Source organism: Culex quinquefasciatus, chromosome 2 (genome assembly GCF_015732765.1).
Source record: "Culex quinquefasciatus strain JHB chromosome 2, VPISU_Cqui_1.0_pri_paternal, whole genome shotgun sequence".
Classification (NCBI taxonomy): domain Eukaryota; kingdom Metazoa; phylum Arthropoda; class Insecta; order Diptera; family Culicidae; genus Culex; species Culex quinquefasciatus.
This window is the reverse complement of record NC_051862.1, coordinates 167,242,080-167,261,917: the sequence shown is the minus strand read 5'-3', so window position 1 is coordinate 167,261,917 and position 19,838 is coordinate 167,242,080. Positions and strand designations below refer to the sequence as shown.

Genomic DNA, 19,838 nt, shown 5'->3' with positions numbered 1-19,838 from the left:
CTTCTCAGAATCTATCTTAAATCTAACCTCGAACCTTTTTTTTTTCCTCCCCCACAGGATGGGTTCCTTTACGTCGGCGCCCCAGATCAAGAACGTCGACTACCAGGACGACCAGCTGCAGATCTCGGACGGGATGTCCATCCCGGACCTGGTCGAGTACTGCCGGATCATGCGGGGTGAGGACCGGCCGCAGCTCGTCAAGCGCAAGTTTCTGCGGCCGGACGAGCGCACGGGCCAGCCCGACCTGACCGACGGCTTCCGGATGCTGAAGCTGGACGCGATATCCAAGAGTGAGTTTGTTCTGCGGAAAGAAGCTCAAACAGTGATTAATAATTGTTCGCAAATTTCAGATTGTAGCGAACCGACGACAAATCCAGCCCAGCTGCGGATCTTCCAGTGGAATATGCTCTCACAAAGTGAGTACTTTAGGCTTGATTCGTCCAACTTATAGTTAATTAATGACTTTTGTTCAAATAACAGCCCTCGGCATGCATAACGATGGGTTTGTACGGTGTCCAGTTGATGCGCTAACCTGGGATTGCCGGCGGTATCAACTGATACAGGAAATTGTACAAAACGATCCGGACATTGTGTGTCTGCAGGTAATTTGAGGATCCAATATTGGTTTCAACAATTTAACATCAATTTTTTCCACTTCCCTCACTCCACAGGAAGTCGACCACTTCAAGTTCCTGCAGAAGATCCTCGCCACCCAAAACTACGAGGGCGTGTTCTTCCCCAAGCCCGACTCACCCTGTCTGTACATCAACGACAACAACGGCCCGGACGGCTGTGCAGTGTTCTACAAAAAGGATCGCCTCGAACTGCTGAACCACTTTACGCGGGTCCTGGAAGTGTGGCGCGTTCAAAGCAACCAGGTCGCGATCGCCGCCCTCTTCCGGACGCGTAACACAAACCAGGAGCTGTGCGTGACCACGACCCACCTAAAAGCCCGCAAGGGAGCGCTGCTGTCCAAGCTGCGTAACGAGCAGGGCAAGGATCTGCTCGGGTTCGTCGATGCCGTGGCCGAGAAGCGACCTGTGATACTGTGCGGAGACTTTAACGCCGAACCCATCGAGCCGATCTACAGCACGGTGTTGAACTACAAACCGCTCGGGCTGACCAGTGCGTACTCGGACCTGTTGGCCGAGGAGGGCGATCCGTCGTTGATGATCAAGGACCTCAAGTCGTTGCAGCACCAGTCCAGCATCAGCTCCGCGCACAGTGTCGATGACGACTGCGCCAGCAGTATAAGCGCGGGTGGTCGGACCAAGGCCGAGCAGTCCGCCTCCTGCGAACCTTCCTACACGACGTGGAAGATCCGCGAGGAGGGCGAAGTGTGCCACACCATCGACTACGTCTTCTATTCCAAAGATCAGATCACTGTGAGTATTGAAAAGATCAATAATTTCTTTGAAATTTCAATACATATTAAGATTATCCAAAGTGAATTTTCACCAAGGGCTTTAGATAATCGAGGCTGGACAGTATTATCAATATTTTTATTAACCCGGGCATGGTCTTCGGGTCTATAGGACCCAGTAGCACTATAAAAGTAATTGTAACTTTTGACCAAAAACACCTAGAGATCTGAAATTTTGTGACTTTGTGTATCTTACTAAGACACACATTCTGGCAAAAATGAACTTCCGGTGGCCACCGGAAGTGCCCACCAAAAACTGACACCAATGGTATTCCGGGTCTATAGGACCCAGAAATGTTTTCAGCTGCCAAAATTCGAGATTGTAACCGATTTTGGATGTCTTGACCGCAAATGAAAGGCTAGGATGTCTACTTTCTGAATTCGACCGGCAGAACCGGGTTTGGACACCGTGGCCACCGGGAACCTGCTATAACCGAAAAAAGTCCTTTTTGAGGCCCCTACTTTGAGGACCTGTATCTCCGAAACGATTGCACATAGCAGGTTGCTTCCGGTTGCATTCGACAGATAATAACCTGAATTTTAAGCTCCAGAAAAAATAATTGGTCCATAGTGGCCACCGGTTCCGGTAACCCGGAACTTCAGGAAAACTTGATTTTTACAGTTTTTGACATAAAACCGACACACAGACCAGTATTTTGAAACCGATTATTTTGTAAATCATTGCAGAAGGATACTATATACCACCCCTGACTGTTTGGTATCGGTTCTGGCCAACTCTGGCCAATCCGGAACCGGTTCCAGGGTACCACTAAAACGGTTCCAATAATTGTCACGCTAGAAACCCGTCATGTTGCATATCAAACTTCATGAAATTGCATGTTATGACCATTTGAGGTCATGCCGATGTCCTCTGACCCATCCTGGTCACTCCGGAACCGGTTACCGGTGGCCACTGGGGGACACTATCGGAATATGCAATGAACCCTATCATCCGACGTATCAAACTTCATGAAATTGAAAGTTATGACCATCTAAGGTCATGCCGATGTCCTCTGACCCATCCTGGTCACTCCGGAACCGGTTACCGGTGGCCACTGGGGGACACTATCGGAATATGCAATGAACCCTATCATCCGACGTATCAAACTTCATGAAATTGAAAGTTATGACCATCTGAGGTCATGCCGATGTCCTCTGACCCATCCTGGTCACTCCGGAACCGGTTACCGGTGGCCACTGGGGGACACTATCGGAATATGCAATGAACCCTATCATCCGACGTATCAAACTTCACGAAATTGAATGTTATGACCATCTGAGGTCATGCCGGTGTCCTCTGACCCATCCTGGTCACTCCGGAACCGGTTACCGGTGGCCACTGGGGGACACTATCGGAATATGCAATGAACCCTATCATCCGACGTATCAAACTTCACGAAATTGCAAGTTATGACCATCTGAGGTCATGCCGATGTCCTCTGACCCATCCTGGTCACTCCGGAACCGGTTACCGGTGGCCACTGGGGGACACTATCGGAATATGCAATGAACCCTATCATCCGACGTATCAAACTTCATGAAATTGAAAGTTATGACCATCTAAGGTCATGCCGATGTCCTCTGACCCATCCTGGTCACTCCGGAACCGGTTACCGGTGGCCACTGGGGGACACTATCGGAATATGCAATGAACCCTATCATCCGACGTATCAAACTTCATGAAATTGAAAGTTATGACCATCTGTGGTCATGCCGATGTCCTCTGACACATCCTGGTCACTCCGGAACCGGTTACCGGTGGCCACTGGGGGACACTATCGGAATATGTAATGAACCCTATCATCCGACGTATCAAACTTCATGAAATTGAAAGTTATGACCATCTGTGGTCATGCCGATGTCCTCTGACCCATCCTGGTCACTCCGGAACCGGTTACCGGTGGCCACTGGGGGACACTATCGGAATATGCAATGAACCCTATCATCCGACGTATCAAACTTCATGAAATTGAAAGTTATGACCACCTGAGGTCATGCCAATGTCCTCGGACCCATCCTGGTCACTCCGGAACCGGTTACCGGTGGCCACCGGGGGACACTATCGGAATATGCAATGAACCCTATCATCCGACGTATCAAACTTCATGAAATTGAAAGTTATGACCATCTGAGGTCATGCCGATGTCCTCTGACCCATCCTGGTCACTCCGGAACCGGTTACCGGTGACCACTGGGGGACACTATCGGAATATGCAATGAACCCTATCATCCGACGTATCAAACTTCATTAAATTGATAGTTATGACCATCTGAGGTCATGCCGATGTCCTCTGACCCATCCTGGTCACTCCGGAACCGGTTACCGGTGGCCACTGGGGGACACTATCGGAATATGCAATGAACCCTATCATCCGACGTATCAAACTTCATGAAATTGAAAGTTATGACCATCTGTGGTCATGCCGATGTCCTCTGACACATCCTGGTCACTCCGGAACCGGTTACCGGTGGCCACTGGGGACACTATCGGAATATGTAATGAACCCTATCATCCGACGTATCAAACTTCATGAAATTGAAAGTTATGACCATCTGTGGTCATGCCGATGTCCTCTGAACCATCCTGGTCACTCCGGAACCGGTTACCGGTGGCCACTGGGGGACACTATCGGAATATGCAATGAACCCTATCATCCGACGTATCAAACTTCATGAAATTGAAAGTTATGACCACCTGAGGTCATGCCAATGTCCTCGGACCCATCCTGGTCACTCCGGAACCGGTTACCGGTGGCCACCGGGGGACACTATCGGAATATGCAATGAACCCTATCATCCGACGTATCAAACTTCATGAAATTGATAGTTATGACCATCTGAGGTCATGCCGATGTCCTCTGACCCATCCTGGTCACTCCGGAACCGGTTACCGGTGACCACTGGGGGACACTATCGGAATATGCAATGAACCCTATCATCCGACGTATCAAACTTCATTAAATTGATAGTTATGACCATCTGAGGTCATGCCGATGTCCTCTGACCCATCCTGGTCACTCCGGAACCGGTTACCGGTGGCCACTGGGGGACACTATCGGAATATGCAATGAACCCTATCATCCGACGTATCAAACTTCATGAAATTGAAAGTTATGACCATCTGAGGTCATGCCGATGTCCTCGGACCCATCCTGGTCACTCCGGAACCGGTTACCGGTGGCCACTGGGGGACACTATCGGAATATGCAATGAACCCTATCATCCGACGTATCAAACTTCATGAAATTGAAAGTTATGACCATCTGAGGTCATGCCGATGTCCTCGGACGCATCCTGGTCACTCCGGAACCGGTTACCGGTGACCACTGGGGGACACTATCGGAATATGCAATGAACCCTATCATCCGACGTATCAAACTTCACGAAATTGAAAGTTATGACCATCTGAGGTCATGCCGATGTCCTCTGACCCATCTTGGTCACTCCGGAACCGGTTACCGGTGGCCACCGGGGGACACTATCGGAATATGCAATGAACCCTATCATCCGACGTATCAAACTTCATGAAATTGAACATTCTTACCATCTGAGGTCATGCTAACGTCCTTTGAACTTATCTGGTCACTCCAGAATCGGTTACCGTTGGCCACTTGGTGACACTCTCTGAGTATGTAGTAAACCCTATCATCCGACATATCAAACTTCATGAAATTGAAAGTTATGACCATTTGAGGTCATGCCGATGTCCTCTGACACATCCTGGTCACTCCGGAACCGGTTACCGGTGGCCACTGGGGGACACTTGTGGAATATGCAATGAACCCTGTCATCCGACTTATCAAACTTCATGAAATTAACATTCTTACCATCTGAGGTCATGCACTTGGGGACACTTGTGGAATATGCTAGAACCCTAACATCCGACATATCAAACTTCATAGAATTGAAAATTATTACTATCCCAGGTTATGCCAACATCTGTATCCTTCTATATCGCACAGCAAAAAATATGTGAATTTTGGAATGTTGAAAAATTGGATAACCACTTTTTTGAGTAATTTTACCTAAAAAATGTGTAAAAATGTGAACCTAATGAAAATTCACCAGAAACTGATGGAAAATCACCAATTCCTGATGTAATATTACACATATTTTTGACACGAAATCTTTCACTATTTTCTCATTACTATAGTTTTTAATCTGTCTATCAATATCAAACTTTTTTTTCACATCGGGCATTTGTGCGACCACCTAAGAAGGCTATCTTTTGTAATGTACCCTGGTTACAGTCCATACTACAAATTACTCGTATTCATGGGATCGGTAGACGAGGGGATATTTCGCAGCCATTGTTTATCCATTTATCCGGCAGAGTACATGTGCCGAGCATTCTAGCTCAGTTAAACAAAAACGACAGAGGGTGTTAGGCCCCATGCCGATTTTGTGCAGGTGATATCAATCAGGACAATGTCCTGTTAGAAGCCCTGCGAGTATTCGTAGTTCCCTACGGTTTAAGCCAAGAAGTTTCTTGGTGATTGAAGGACTTGGAGTGATAAAAGTTTACGCTTGTCTCAATCCACGCATCTCGCCCCAGATTGAAGCAATTTGCGATTGTCCTCAATTCGTCACTTGTGCTATCTTGTAACACGTCTGCTGTAAAAAGATAGGAGATAGATAGCACACAAGCGACGAATTAGTTATTTCTTGCTTCACGGCACTTTTTGAGATTCCAAGGAACGGCTCGGGATCCACGAATATGCTTGATAAGCCTAGTCTGGCAAGTTCATCAGCCATTTCAATGCCTTCAATGCCGCAGTATCCTGGTACCCAAAACAACATGCCGAGTAGCAAGTTCCAAACATGTTTGGATTCGCATTTAGAGGATTTTAACGCCAATAGTGCAGCTTAGCTATCCGAGAAAATACCGATTTTTGCGTGTCTATAATTTCTAAAATATCAAAATCAAAGGTTAGATGAAAGAGTTTCTGCACCCAAATCTCGGCAACACTCGGTTTGAGAGAAAGACGGCCTCATGAAGTTTGATATGTCGGACGATAGGGTTTCTATTCCGCATATTCCACAAGTGTACACCAGTTGCCATCGGTAACCGATTCCAAAAGCCTGATAGAGTTAGGGGATGTTAGCGTAATTAAATATTGTTCAATTTCATGTTGTTCGATATGCCGTAATTGCATATTACGATAATGTTCCCCAAAAGCCACTGGTAACCGGTCCCGGAGTGGCCCTCAGTGGCCATAGGTAACCGGTTCCAGATTGATCAGGTAAGGTTAGTTGAAGTTGGCATAACCTTGGATAGTAATAATTTTCAATTCTATGAAGTTTGATATTTCGGATGATAGGGTTTCTCGCATATTCCACAAGTGTCCCCAAGTGGCCATCGGAAACCGATTCCGAAGTGACCAGAAAAGTTCAAAGAACGTTAGCATGACCTCAGATGGTCATAACATTCAATTTCATGAAGTTTGATACGTCGGATGATAGGGTTTACTACATACTCAGAGAGTGTCACCAAGTGGCCAACGGTAACCGATTCTGGAGTGACCAGATAAGTTCAAAGGACGTTAGCATGACCTCAGATGGTAAGAATGTTCAATTTCATGAAGTTTGATACGTCGGATGACAGGGTTCATTGCATATTCCACAAGTGTCCCCAGTGGCCACCGGTAGCCGGTTCCGGAGTGACCAGGATGTGTCAGAGGACATCGGCATGACCTCAAATGGTCATAACTTTCAATTTCATGAAGTTTGATATGTCGGATGATAGGGTTCATTGCATATTCCGATAGTGTCCCCCAGTGGCCACCGGTAACTGGTTTCGGAGTGACCAGGTTGGGTCAGAGGACATCGGCATGACCTCAAATGGTCATAACTTTCAATTTCATGAAGTTTGATACGTCGGATGATAGGGTTCATTGCATATTACGATAGTGTCCCCCAGTGGCCACCGGTAACCGGTTCCGGAGTGACCAGGATGGATCAGAGGACATCGGCATGACCTCAGATGTTCATAACATTCAAGTTCGTGAAGTTTGATACGTCGGATGATAGGGTTCATTGCATATTACGATAGTGTCCCCCAGTGGCCACCGGTAACCGGTTCCGGAGTGACCAGGATGGGTCAGAGGACATCGGCATGACCTCAGATGGTCATAACTTTCAATTTCATGAAGTTTGATATGTCGGATGATAGGGTTCATTGCATATTCCGATAGTGTCCCCCAGTGGCCACCGGTAACCGGTTCTGGAGTGACCAGGATGGGTCAGAGGACATCGGCATGACCTCAGATGGTCATAACTTTCAATTTCATGAAGTTTGATATGTCGGATGATAGCGTTCATTGCATATTCCGATAGTGTCCCCCAGTGGCCACCGGTAACCGGTTCCGGAGTGACCAGGATGGGTCAGAGGACATCGGCATGACCTCAAATGGTCATAACATGCAATTTCATGAAGTTTGATATGCAACATGACGGGTTTCTAGCGTGACAATTATTTGAACCGTTTTAGTGGTACCCTGGAACCGGTTCCGGATTGGCCAGAGTTGGCCAGAACCGATACCAAACAGTCAGGGGTGGTATATAGTATCCTTCTGCAATGATTTACAAAATAATCGGTTTCAAAATACTGGTCTGTGTGACGGTTTTATGTCAAAAACTGTAAAAATCAAGTTTTCCGGAAGTTCCGGGTTACCGGAACCGGTGGCCACTATGGACCAATTATTTTTTCTGGGGCTTAAAATTCAGGTTTTTATCTGTCGAATGCAAGCGGAAGCAACCTACTATGTGCAATCGTTTCGGAGATACAGGTCCTCAAATTAGGGGCCTCAAAAAGGACTTTTTTCGGTTATAGCAGGTTCCCGGTGGCCACGATGTCCAAACCCGGTTCTGCCGGTCGGATTCAGAAAGTAGACATCCTAGCCTTTCATTTGCGGTCAAGACATCCAAAATCGGTTACAATCTCGAATTTTGGCAGCTGAAAACATTTCTGGGTCCTATAGACCCGGAATACCATTCGTGTATGTAGAAAACGAAGACCATGGCCAGGTTAAAATTGATAGTTGCATTGTGGAATGCTTACAAATTTTACTGCAGACTTTATTCTGATTAAATTTAAGTTTTTAGGTAAATTTAGAATATTTATATATTATAGCAATTATCTTCAAAAATGGGCAATTTCATTATTTTTCAATCATTGAACCACCTAATGGCCAAACAAAAATATGTGTACAACTATTTTGGGCATAGAATTCCAGACCATAATAGAGGCCGATCTGACCACTTTTGTTTTAGTCCATGCCGTTTTGCGTGGGAATTGTTGTATTGAAACATCATAAATATAACATTTTTATACATAATACACTTACACTTACTTACACTTGTAATTCTGCTAAGCGATATTTTGTTAGATGTACAATAATGTGTGCGTTTTTTTTTTCTACAAGCAAAATAAGTTCGAAATCTAATTTAGGATTTTAGATTTGTAGAACTGGGAATGATTAAAGTACAAGAAAAGAATAACTAACACATAATTGTATTTATTCTAGATGATGCTAAAAATCTACAAAATCAGTTGTGATAAACTTGAAGAAAATTGTTTTTTCCAGATGAATTTGAAAAAAAAAACAATTGAAAAGACCTATTTTGCATCTACTATTGAACATGACAACCAAGGTATAAATTTTACCGTGATCAGTATATTATTGAATTGCTCAGGGAACTCAAGGAAACACATGTTTGACTTATGTTTAGACTTATTTGCAGTGAGGTATTTGATACTTTTTCGAAATTTTTGCTAATATATTTGATATAAAAACTTCAAAATGAAAAAAATCAAATGAAAAAAAATATTTTCACTGGCCATTTCCATGTTGTAGGCATTTTACACCCAAAACTGGCAGCGCTAGTCCGAGAGAATGATGGTCTCGAGTCGAGAGAATAGTAGTACCATTCACGGACGCTGAGAACACAGCTCGAGATGGGCGATAGAACTATTCTCTCGAGGTTCATTTGCAAAAAAAGTTCATCCGTCAAACAAAAAACCAAAAGTGTCGACAACGGGAATCGAACCAGAGACCTTTGACAAACCAATCCAATGACTTAGCTGCCTCGGCCACCACAGCTTGGTGACCAAGGAGAAGTCAGAAGTCGATGTATGACACTTGTTGGAGATTTATTGATTCAACTAACGAATGAACTCATTTGTTATGATGGTGTGAGTTGGTACCATTATTCTATCGATTTTGGCACTGAGCCCTCAATAAACTTTGAGAGAACGATTATCTCGATTCTGAATTTTGGGTGCAGGATAAAATTTCGAAAAAAAAAAATTAATATTGCATTCAAAGATTAATTTTTTCCTGTTTAAAAAAACAGTTCAAATGTTGTAAATCAAGGCTAACATATTAAAAAGACAAAAAACACTTAATTTTTTCATTTTGAATTGCGAGGCTTTTTTTAATTTTAGAGTTAGCTATTACAAAATTTGTTGAAAAGTTCAGAACATTTGTCAAAACTTTAAAATGCAAATATTGTTGCTGGAGTGCCAAAAAGGATGTTTTTTTTTATTTGTCAATTCTTATTCTACATTCTTATTTGATTTTACATCTAAAAATGAATTTAAATATGAGTTATGACAATAAACGGCGTGGTTGAATCAAAATATTTGATACCTTATCTGAGATTTATACGTAAAAAGTTGTGTTTTATAAGCCTAAATCTGCATCACAAATATTTTATCGGTGAAAATTGCTTTAAAAAAAATGGTTTATGTTTTTTTACAGACAACTCAAAACAATTTCAAATGCATTTTCCGACGCAGACCATTATTTTTAGCAATGGTAGACTATTCAGAAAATATGTTAAGTTTGTGTGCAAAAATGCAAAAAAAATAATTATGTGCTTTTTCAAACACTTTTTTTTTGTAATGTTGGAACATTGCCTGTTATTCTAATTTTTCAATTAACTTTTATTTTTGAAAAATAAAAACATACAAAGAATTGAATTTCGCAAAAAAAAAAATATTATTTTTTTTTCTTTTTGGGCCGTTGCAAATATTTTTTGATGTTTATGTCCCTCGACTCTGGTCGGGGAAGGGACAAAAAAATAAAAAAAAAATATAAAAATTTAAATTACAAGCCATGGTCTCAACATTTGAATGAAAAAAGTGTTTTAAAATGTATTTTAACCTGCCCAGTTGTTTTGCAATTAGGCTGGTACAAATATTTTTAAAAGTTTTGTCACCCCCACCCCACCCTTCAAAATTGGCCCGAAAAATCAGGGGGCAAAAAAAATATTTTTACAATAAACTTCAAAATTTCAATGAAAATTCAAGTGCAACCAGCTGAAATCAAATTAAAATACATTCTTCTGCGTTTTAAATCATTTTTAGCATGTTTGGGTTTATTAAAAAATCTTAAGATTTTTTGAAAATTTTCGATGCAAAATCTTTTTTTCGATACAATTTTGTTTTTGTCAGATCTTAGATTTTTTGAAAACTAATGATTGCAAAACAACTGAACTAGTGTAAAATGCATTTTAAAACACTTTTTTCATTTAAATGTGAAGACTATGGCTTGTTATTTAAATTTTTATATTTTTTATTTTTTTTGCCCCCCCCCCTTGACCTCGGCCAGGGCCGAGGGACAAAAACTTTTTTAAATTTTTGCATCGGCCTTATAAGTGTTAAAAATATGCAAGATTGAAGAGATTTTTTTTTTTGCCGAAAAAAAAAACTTTTTGCGGTGCTGTACATTGGATTTTCACAAAAATTGAAAATATTTTTGATCGATCTCAGACATGTTAAATATGATTTTGAATGCAGGAAAATGCATTTTTAATTGTTTTCAGTTGGTTAGACTTTTATTTCCCTTGAAATTTAGAAGTTTTTTGAAAAAAAGTGTTGCGCCCCCTGATTTTTCGGACCGATTTTTGCTGGGGAGGGGGCGACATAAACTTTGAAAAAATATTTACAACGGCCTTATAACTGAACAACGTTCTTTGTCAAATTGGTCATGTATAACATAACCACCTGTATCGTTTTAAAACTTTCCAAATTCAACTATCTAGTCTCATTTAAAACTCTGTCCACAAAATACATGCACGGAGAAAAAAGTGTTCCAAAAATCGTGAACAAGCGTTCATGAAAATGGGAACCACGAACAAAGTGTTCAAATCCCATGGTACGATTTTGAAAAACGTACCATGGCATTTGAACACTTTGTTCGTGGTTCCCATTTTCATGAACGCTTGTTCACGATTTTGGGAACCCTTTTTTCTCCGTGTGAGTCATTCTCTGTCAACTCGCACGAATTCAGAATAAGTTTGCCCGATAATGTTCTTCGATTTGCGTGAAACTTTGTCCTGAGGGGTAATTTTGGTCCCAGATCACGAACCCGAGGTTTGTTTTTTAATATCTCATGACGGAGGGGTGGCACGACCCCTTTCAATTTTGAGCATTCGTAATTAGACGTGTTTTTTTTTATAATTTGCAGCCTGAAACGGTAATGATTTGGAAAGTTGGCCCGATCTAGCGGCGTACTAAAAATTACAGAAAAAACGTATTTTTCATCGAAACAAAGTAGTCTTAAAACTGTTACCATTTTTCGTTACTAAACTGAAACAAATTGGGACATTGAAAGGGAAATTAAATGTCCTTTTGGAGTAATTTTCTCATTTACAATAAAAAAATCATTTAAAATGTCTTGCTTTTTTTTTTGAAACTACACAGTAATAAAATGTTTAAAATTGGAAGGTGTAATTATGGAAGGTTGAATTTTATGATGTAATTTTACCTCAATTTAGATTTAAAAAGTGGTAAAGTGGCAACATATTTTTCCTGACATAAAAGATGTACCCCTTCCTAGATGTCAAGCAGTCTCCTTATGTTTGCACAGATTTATTATTTTAAATTGTGTGCTCAACTCTGCAGAACATTTTTTCACCTAGAAAAAAAAACTTGTCGGAGTTAGAAAATACATGAAATTTTAAAATGATTTTTTTATTCTCAATGAAGAAATTACCTTTCTGGGTAAATGCAGATTCAAAAGCATACAAAATTTCCCATAAAATGATATGTCCATTTCCCAATAAAAGACAATTTTTCATACAGTTAAGTAACGAATATTGGCAGAGATTTCAAAACTATTTTTATATTTAGTTCGGTAAAACATGTTTTTTTTCGTAATTCTGAATAAGCCATCTGAGGGCGTCCAATTTTACATAATAGTCCCTTTGACACCAAATTTCCAAATCATCATGGTCAAGCTCCAAATTGCTGACTTCTTTTTTTCAAATGTTCATAAATAAAAATGGTCGAACTGCCCCTCCGTAACGAAATATCGAAAAAAGGGACCTCGTATCAGGCCAAATACTGTGTGAGTTGGTGGAGATTGACCCACATACTTTAAAAAATCAATTTTCTTGTAATTCTTTGGAAAAATAATGTTTTACAATCTGAGAAAAATGTTGATACAAACATCTCTTTGTTCCAGGTCAAAAACTGTCTCATGTTTCCCACGGGCGAGGAGATCAGCCCGGACCGGACGCCCAGCTACCAGTACCCGTCGGATCACTTTTCACTGGTGTGTGATTTCGAGCTGTCGTCACCATAGAATGGCTACCCAGCACCAAGAGAGAAACACAAAAACAATGCTACACTACCGAGAGTATCAAATTAGACGTGTAAGATTTGTGAAGAAAAACGATGCTTTTAAGCTATGCTTAAAAACGGATTCAAAAAACCCAATTAACAAACTGTAAGAAAATCTAACCAGGATGAAAGCTTCTTCCGTAAACAATTACAAAACAAGAAATGTTACATTAAAAAACAAAATAGTAATAGTGAGTAAGATTAGAGCAGCTTAATTGAGAAGAAGAGAGAGAGCGAGAGCGAGTAAGAGGATAGAAATGGAACCGATCAAATCGGTTTCAGTCTATGTTTCAATTAGTGAAAGAAGAAGAAAGAACCGCGCGCGAATGATAAACTTGTACAGCTTGTGATAATAGTTGTGATATTAAGTGGCAAAGCACACACCTTCTGTGTTGAAGATGGGTCAAACCGGCAGAGAAGGGAAATCGGGAATCGGAACAGCTGAGAAGCGAAAAAAAGTTCCAAAGTTTTTAAGTTTAATTCGTACTACACATATCGGATGAGCGTGATTTGATTTCATTAGGTTAGACAAAGCGCCCGTGCTCTGAAACGGAGTGTTGATTTTTATAAAAACAGTGCAACGAGCCATAGCCAGACAACAAAAATGTCACTTTTGGTTTTCTTTTTTAATTTTCTCTAAAAGGTTAATTTTAGTGTAGAATAGCGATTTGGTAAGAGTGTCATTCGTTGTCAATTAAATCGATAGATAGGTGTGGATAAAAGGTGTCTCAAAACGTGTAAACAGTAAACTATCAAACTATCAGGCAAATTGGACTAAACATATGTTTTAATGTGGACAGTGACAAAAATTCTTACTGGAATAAAGATACCATAAAAAGAAAAAAATATGTTTAGTTTTATTTAAGTTCAACTCACATCCTTTGATGAACGTGGTTTTTGCTCATGTAGGAATAAACAATGTTGGGCAATTAGGGCAAATCTGCATAAAAGCCAAACCATTTTTTTTTTTTCATAAAAACTCGTCAAAATATCGATGCCTCTGTGCTCTCGCGAAACGGGAAAAGTATTTTTGAAATCCCGGGAATTCCCGGAATCCCGGGAAATTTATGAAACAGTCATAAAATCTATGTTTTTATTATATTTGTTATGTTTTTCAAGCTTAAAATCATGGAATTAGCTCAATCATATTAATTGGTGATAATCTACTCTTCAATCTAAACAAGGACGACAAGTTTTAAATTGCTTAAAGAGACTTAAAATAAGTTGTTTTGTTCTTTGTTGTGATTTGGATTTGAAATGTTGAAGTTCATTTCAAATTTAATAAACTTATACAAAAATTCCCCACAAAAACAGCATGGAAAAAGCAAAAGTCCTCGGATTGGGCTCAACTTTTTTCTGGGGGTAATTGTTAGACCCGTATTTTTTTGTTTGGCCATTAGGGTGACCTACGCCGTGTTAGGGTGGTCTGAAAAATGGCCATTTTCGTCGATTTTCGCAAAAACCACTTTTTTCGAAAAATCATAACTCCTCGCCATTTTAACCGATTTCAATTGTCTTATACGCAAATGGAAGGTGATAAGTTGGCCTTTCAAAGATAAATAATAAGAAGTTTCAAAAATCTAGCCTAACATATGAAAAGGGCGTATGAAACTTCAAAATGCCGTTTTGACGGTGTCTGGACCAAAGAGCCTATATATGGAAATATTTTTATCGGATTTCCCGGACATTTTTACATAATATACTGAAAAATGGGAAGAGTTCATTAACAGGATTCCGAGATATGATTTTTTGAAAATAAAATCCGTGTTTTTTTAAGCGCCACGCGCAAAAACCGGAGAATGACGAAATTGGCAAAAAATCAACTTTTTTCACTAAAACTGCGATAACTTCAAAATTTCAGCAATTACCTATATATGTCTGGGTACGAAAAGTTGCGTCTTTTAATTACGAAAACTTTGGTACCCAAACATCATGGCGTAGGTCACCCTAATGGCCAAACAAAAAAATACGGGTCTAATTATTTTGGCCAGGGAACCCCAGAAAATGTTGAGCCCGATCCGAGCACTTTGTTTTTTTCCATGCTGTTTTCGTGGGGAATTGTTGCATATAAATATATTTCTATTTTATATGACATGATCAGAAAAGCTTGAAAAATTTATTTGAAAATATCTTTAAAAAACAAGACAACAAATAAAATGACAACAGCCAATGTAAAATTTTAGATTAGTTTTGATAAGTTTTGAATTTGAATTAGCGACTTTTGAATTATTTTTTTTCCATAAGTTAAATAAGTACACCGTTAAAATAAAAAAAAATTACTTATAGTTACTTGTATTGAAAAGTTAAACTTTTACAAAAATAAACTTTTGCAAAAAACATATTTTACAAAATAATTTTAAGTTACTAGGAAAAAAACAGGAAAACAGTCTGAATAGGTAAGTAGATTTTAGAGCAAAAAATTTAAAAATCGGTGTTCTGTGAAATTGTTTTGTTCTGTTCCTGTTTTAACAAAAGTTATTCAAAACATCATGCAAAAGATGGCTAAATAAGTGTCTTAATTCGTTTCATTTGTTCGGATTCGCCCCACACGGCAGTTTTTGATGAAAAATAATTTGATTTAATTTTTATTTTAAATAATAAATATATCTAGATATCTAAATTTTTTTTTAAAGCGCTAGGCATTTTGCAGATTGGTATACTAAAATTTCAGCACTATTTTTGTATTTTTGTATTTTTCTATTTTTCTATTTTTGTACTTACACGGCATACTACCCCCGCAAGCACTGCGACAAATAAGTGTCTTAATTCGTTCATTTGTTCGGATTTGCCCCACATTTCCAGACCAAAAATATTTTTTTTATATTTCGCGAATTCCCGGGACAAAATATGAAAAATCTCGGGATTGAGGAATTCCCAGTTTTGGAAAAATCCCGGGAATTTTGTCCCGGGAATTCCTGGGATGGACGCACTAATGTTTAGTAAAAAATACTAAAATTTCCACAGAATACTGTATAAACCCCATAAACCCGTATTCCATAAAAAAAAAACATTTCTCTTGAGTTGTAGAATAATAAGCATTTAAGAATGTTTAGTAAACTATCAAATCGGGCATGAAATTCTAAATAATTATCCTTTTGACTACAAGTGTCTATCTCAATACGGATTTTTTTATCACTGAAAAACATGTCGAAGTAGAAATCAGATAGATCAAATCTAGAGTTTTTTCAATCTAATTTAATCGAACACAAGCGCAGCCAGTCCGAAGAAAGCATCCTGGAAGAACTTGCGGTTAGATTACGCCCCAAGTTCTTTCTTGTCATTCTTAATAATTGCAGTTACCACGAAAATGTATAGCAAAAATTAAAGCGGCCAGGCCTACTGCGTTGCATTAACCGCAGAGACAGATTCTGTGAACGGATCACATTTCACAGAATCATCAGGAGAGGAAGGATGCGTGGACATACCGTACCAAACGCTCCGAAACAGTTAGGTGTGGTGTGTTAGTGTAAATTGGCAAATTATTTTATTTTTAGGGGGAATTGGGGAATGGAAAAGTGGGAAAGAGGTAGGAGGGTTATTAAATTTATAATGTTATAATTTAGGAGAATATAATCAAATATCAAATAATTATGGAAAGCTCTCACCAAGAAACAGTGAATCTTCAAAAACACAGCCAGGTGGTGGTGGTGTCGCGATAGTCTGACCAGGAACTTGACAGGACACAGGCCGGTCGGATGAAGTGGAAGTGTTCCTTTAGCACCGAATATCTCCACTCCCAACAAATATTTCCGGATGTTTCGCTGGTACCAAAGCCTCTTGAAATGCTCTGGTAACGGCCTCCTCCAGCTTGGTTGAGCCCTTCCACTTACTCTTCATGTTCCTGATCCTTGGCAGTTCCGAACGATTTATTTAATTTTCAGCGAAATTCACTTCGAAAATGACATTTAGAAACGTAATTCCCATTTAACACAAAAAAAAATCCTTATAAAAAAATACATATAAAGGAAAAAGATAAAATTTGTCAAAAATGACGTGGAGTGAAAAAGTTTTCCAACCGTCAGCACCGATTGCTACGATCGAACCTCAGATCAAATCTAGAGTTTTTTAAGGTACTTTAAGCTATTGTCTTTCATGTTTATAGGAGCGTTTCAAATAAACTCTAGAAATAATGGAATTGAGTTTAATTGTTTATTACTATCGATAAGCTTGTTAGTATAAACATATCTGAAGTTTTATTTGATTGAGGTTGACTCGATAATATTGAATGAAAAGCTAGTCGTCATTTTTAAATGTTTGGTAGATCTAATAAATCTAATAAAACTAGTATACAGTTTATACTAACAGGCTATTCACAGCAAATAAAACAACAAATTACATAAAGAATATTTTGTGAAAAGGTTAAAATATAAAGCTCGTCTTTTCATCAGATTTGACATTTCGCTGCAAATAAACCACAACAACGTTTACGCAATACTATGCACGGTATGCTTTATTTCCCTGCTTACAATTTTCGGGCGATAAATTTGGTACATTTTTGTTTTGTTTAAGTTTAAGTTTAACCAATACAACGTGTGTGCTACATTAGATGCAGATTAAAGTGAGCGTGTTCCTTCAAATTATCTTTTTATATTTTTATTATTTTTGCAGTACCGAAAACCTAAACCAGCTTCATTTGCGCGAGTGCTTTTTAAAGTGAAATGCTCCACTTTTTTTATAACAAACTAAACATTAGACATACAATTAGAAAACACTATTCTAAAATAAAGGAGTGTAGACAAATAATAGGAAACAGGTAGAGCCTTCATTAATGCGCTATCTAAAATCTTAACGTTATACAAACACAAAAATAAAGAGAAAATGAAAAACGGATGACAATTTAAATTGTGATATGTTGGCCAGCAATTGTTCTTTTATCTACCTTCGCTTGAGCTTCTACGTATTGTTTTCTTTTTTTTTGCTTTTGTTTGCTATAGTAACTAGAGTTCGCACAAATATTGCTACCAAGGCCTTGTTGTGTAGTTTGGGGGGTGTGTTTGAGTGTGTTGGTGCAGCAGTATCACTTTGTAAGCGATAAGCGCCTGATTGTGTTTAGTTAGTATTTAGTTTAGTTTTTTGGTATTCTTGAGATTGGCTGATGCGATTAAGCTTGTTGCTTGTTGTGGTTTGGGTGGGTGCCTTAAACGTTACAACGACTACAGTCTATTGAATTTCGTTTATTATATTGTTGCACTGACGAGGCCGAGTATTGGTAATCTCTGTTACTACGCATTGAATAGAGAGAGTAAGCTGAAGAAGAGGAGTACAAATTGCTTCCGATGGGGATTTTCGGGGTGGGGCAGAGATTGGGACATCCTAGCTTAACTTTCTACTGAAAACTGTAGATAATATCCCGCACGCTGGTGTACGTTCCGGCGGCGAGGCCGACAATTCCGAGCAAAATCAGCACGATATCCTTCCACAGGATGAGCTTGCCGGGACCGAGCTGGTCGGGCCATCGCACGCAAATCTCCATGATGGCTGGGAAGGCGATTCCCAGTGCCGACAGGCAGAGCGCCCCAAACAGCGAGATGAACAGGCCAAGACGCGGAATGGCCACAGCCAGGAGGACTAAAATTGAGAAGATTGTGTGAAATTTTGAAATTTGGAAGTTGCTGCCATATACTTACAAGTCGTGATGACAACGACGATGCGAACCAACATCTCGTAGACCAGCTGCTTCTTGCCCGAGTCCTTGTACTTGTCCGCCAGGTACACGTTCCAGATGATGTCCACCGGGACGTAGCACTGCAGGCCGTACGAGATGAAGATGGCAATGGCAAACAGCACTCGAATGCTCTGGGATACCCATTCTCCCTCAGGCAAGTTCAGCGTAACGCTTCCCAGCGCATCCGCTCCGTACTTCAGATATCCCAGGAAGCCCATACCGGCGTACAGGATAATGATGACGGTCATGCCGGAGTTCAAAACTCCACAGGTTCCACCAAACGACTTGGGCGTTGCCATATTATTCTCCAGCGCGATGATCTACAATCAAGAATCTCATAATCAAACCCACCTCAACTCCTCCAACCACTCTTAACCAACTCACCACACCAACAGCTTCCAGCGCGAACAGCGTCGTGCCGAAAAACAGCGGAAACTTTCCCAGGTCCGCCACGGCTTCGCGCTCGGAAATCGACGGCAGGTCTTGGCAGACGTAGTACAGTATCATGCCGATGCCAACGAAGGTAATCACGTTCGCGAGCGACGAGAACGGAGCCAGCACCTTCAGGTTGCGGATCATGTTGATGCCTATCAGCGGGACCAGCAGGATCAGACAGTGCAGCTTGACGTCCAGCACCAGGTACACGTCGACGAGCTGGGGGGAGGGGTCAATGTTTGATGATTAGCTGAATGTCTTAGGGCGGAGGTTTATTAACTCACCTGCTTTATGTTGGTGGCGACGAAAACTATGTACACGCAGCAAATTCCAAGTTGATAAACGATCATGAAGCCATCAACGATAACCCTAGAAAGAAATCATAAAAAAACATAAACTGGGATTTTATTTTGTATTTTTGTATTTTTGTATTTTGGTATTTTGGTATTTTGGTATTTTGGTATTTTTGTATTTTTGTATTTTTGTATTTTTGTATTTTTGTATTTTTGTATTTTTGTATTTTTGTATTTTTGTATTTTTGTATTTTTGTATTTTTGTATTTTTGTATTTTTGTATTTTTGTATTTTTGTATTTTTGTATTTTTGTATTTTTGTATTTTTGTATTTTTGTATTTTTGTATTTTTATTTTTGTATTTTTGTATTTTTGTATTTTTGTATTTTTGTAT

At 39.8% G+C, this 19,838-nt stretch overlaps 2 protein-coding genes across 11 annotated transcripts in view; one reads left to right on the top strand and one right to left on the bottom strand.

Annotated features, from left to right (window-relative positions):
- LOC6043899 (nocturnin) overlaps positions 1-13,898 on the top strand; it is a 50,053-nt gene extending 36,155 nt beyond the window's left edge. For 9 of the 10 annotated variants that reach the window (XM_038252375.1, XM_038252380.1, XM_038252382.1 and 6 more), the window contains 5 exons: positions 58-290; positions 351-416; positions 481-602; positions 672-1,385; positions 12,895-13,898. In XM_038252375.1, the coding sequence (XP_038108303.1) occupies positions 58-290; positions 351-416; positions 481-602; positions 672-1,385; positions 12,895-13,014 (1,255 nt within the window). In that variant the 3' untranslated portion in view covers positions 13,015-13,898. Of the gene's footprint in view, positions 1-57; positions 417-480; positions 603-671; positions 1,386-12,894 lie in introns of all 10 variants that reach the window. The other variant, XM_038252374.1, reaches the window with a different exon arrangement.
- Positions 13,899-17,475: 3,577 nt separating this feature from the next.
- LOC6043897 overlaps positions 17,476-19,838 on the bottom strand; it is a 65,559-nt gene continuing 63,196 nt past the window's right edge. Inside the window, exons 12-15 of the mRNA XM_038250902.1 lie at positions 19,437-19,521; positions 19,102-19,371; positions 18,680-19,037; positions 17,476-18,620 (exon numbers count right to left, since the gene is read on the bottom strand). Of these exons, the coding sequence (XP_038106830.1) occupies positions 18,379-18,620; positions 18,680-19,037; positions 19,102-19,371; positions 19,437-19,521 (955 nt within the window). The 3' untranslated portion in view covers positions 17,476-18,378. The remainder of the gene's footprint in view (positions 18,621-18,679; positions 19,038-19,101; positions 19,372-19,436; positions 19,522-19,838) is intronic.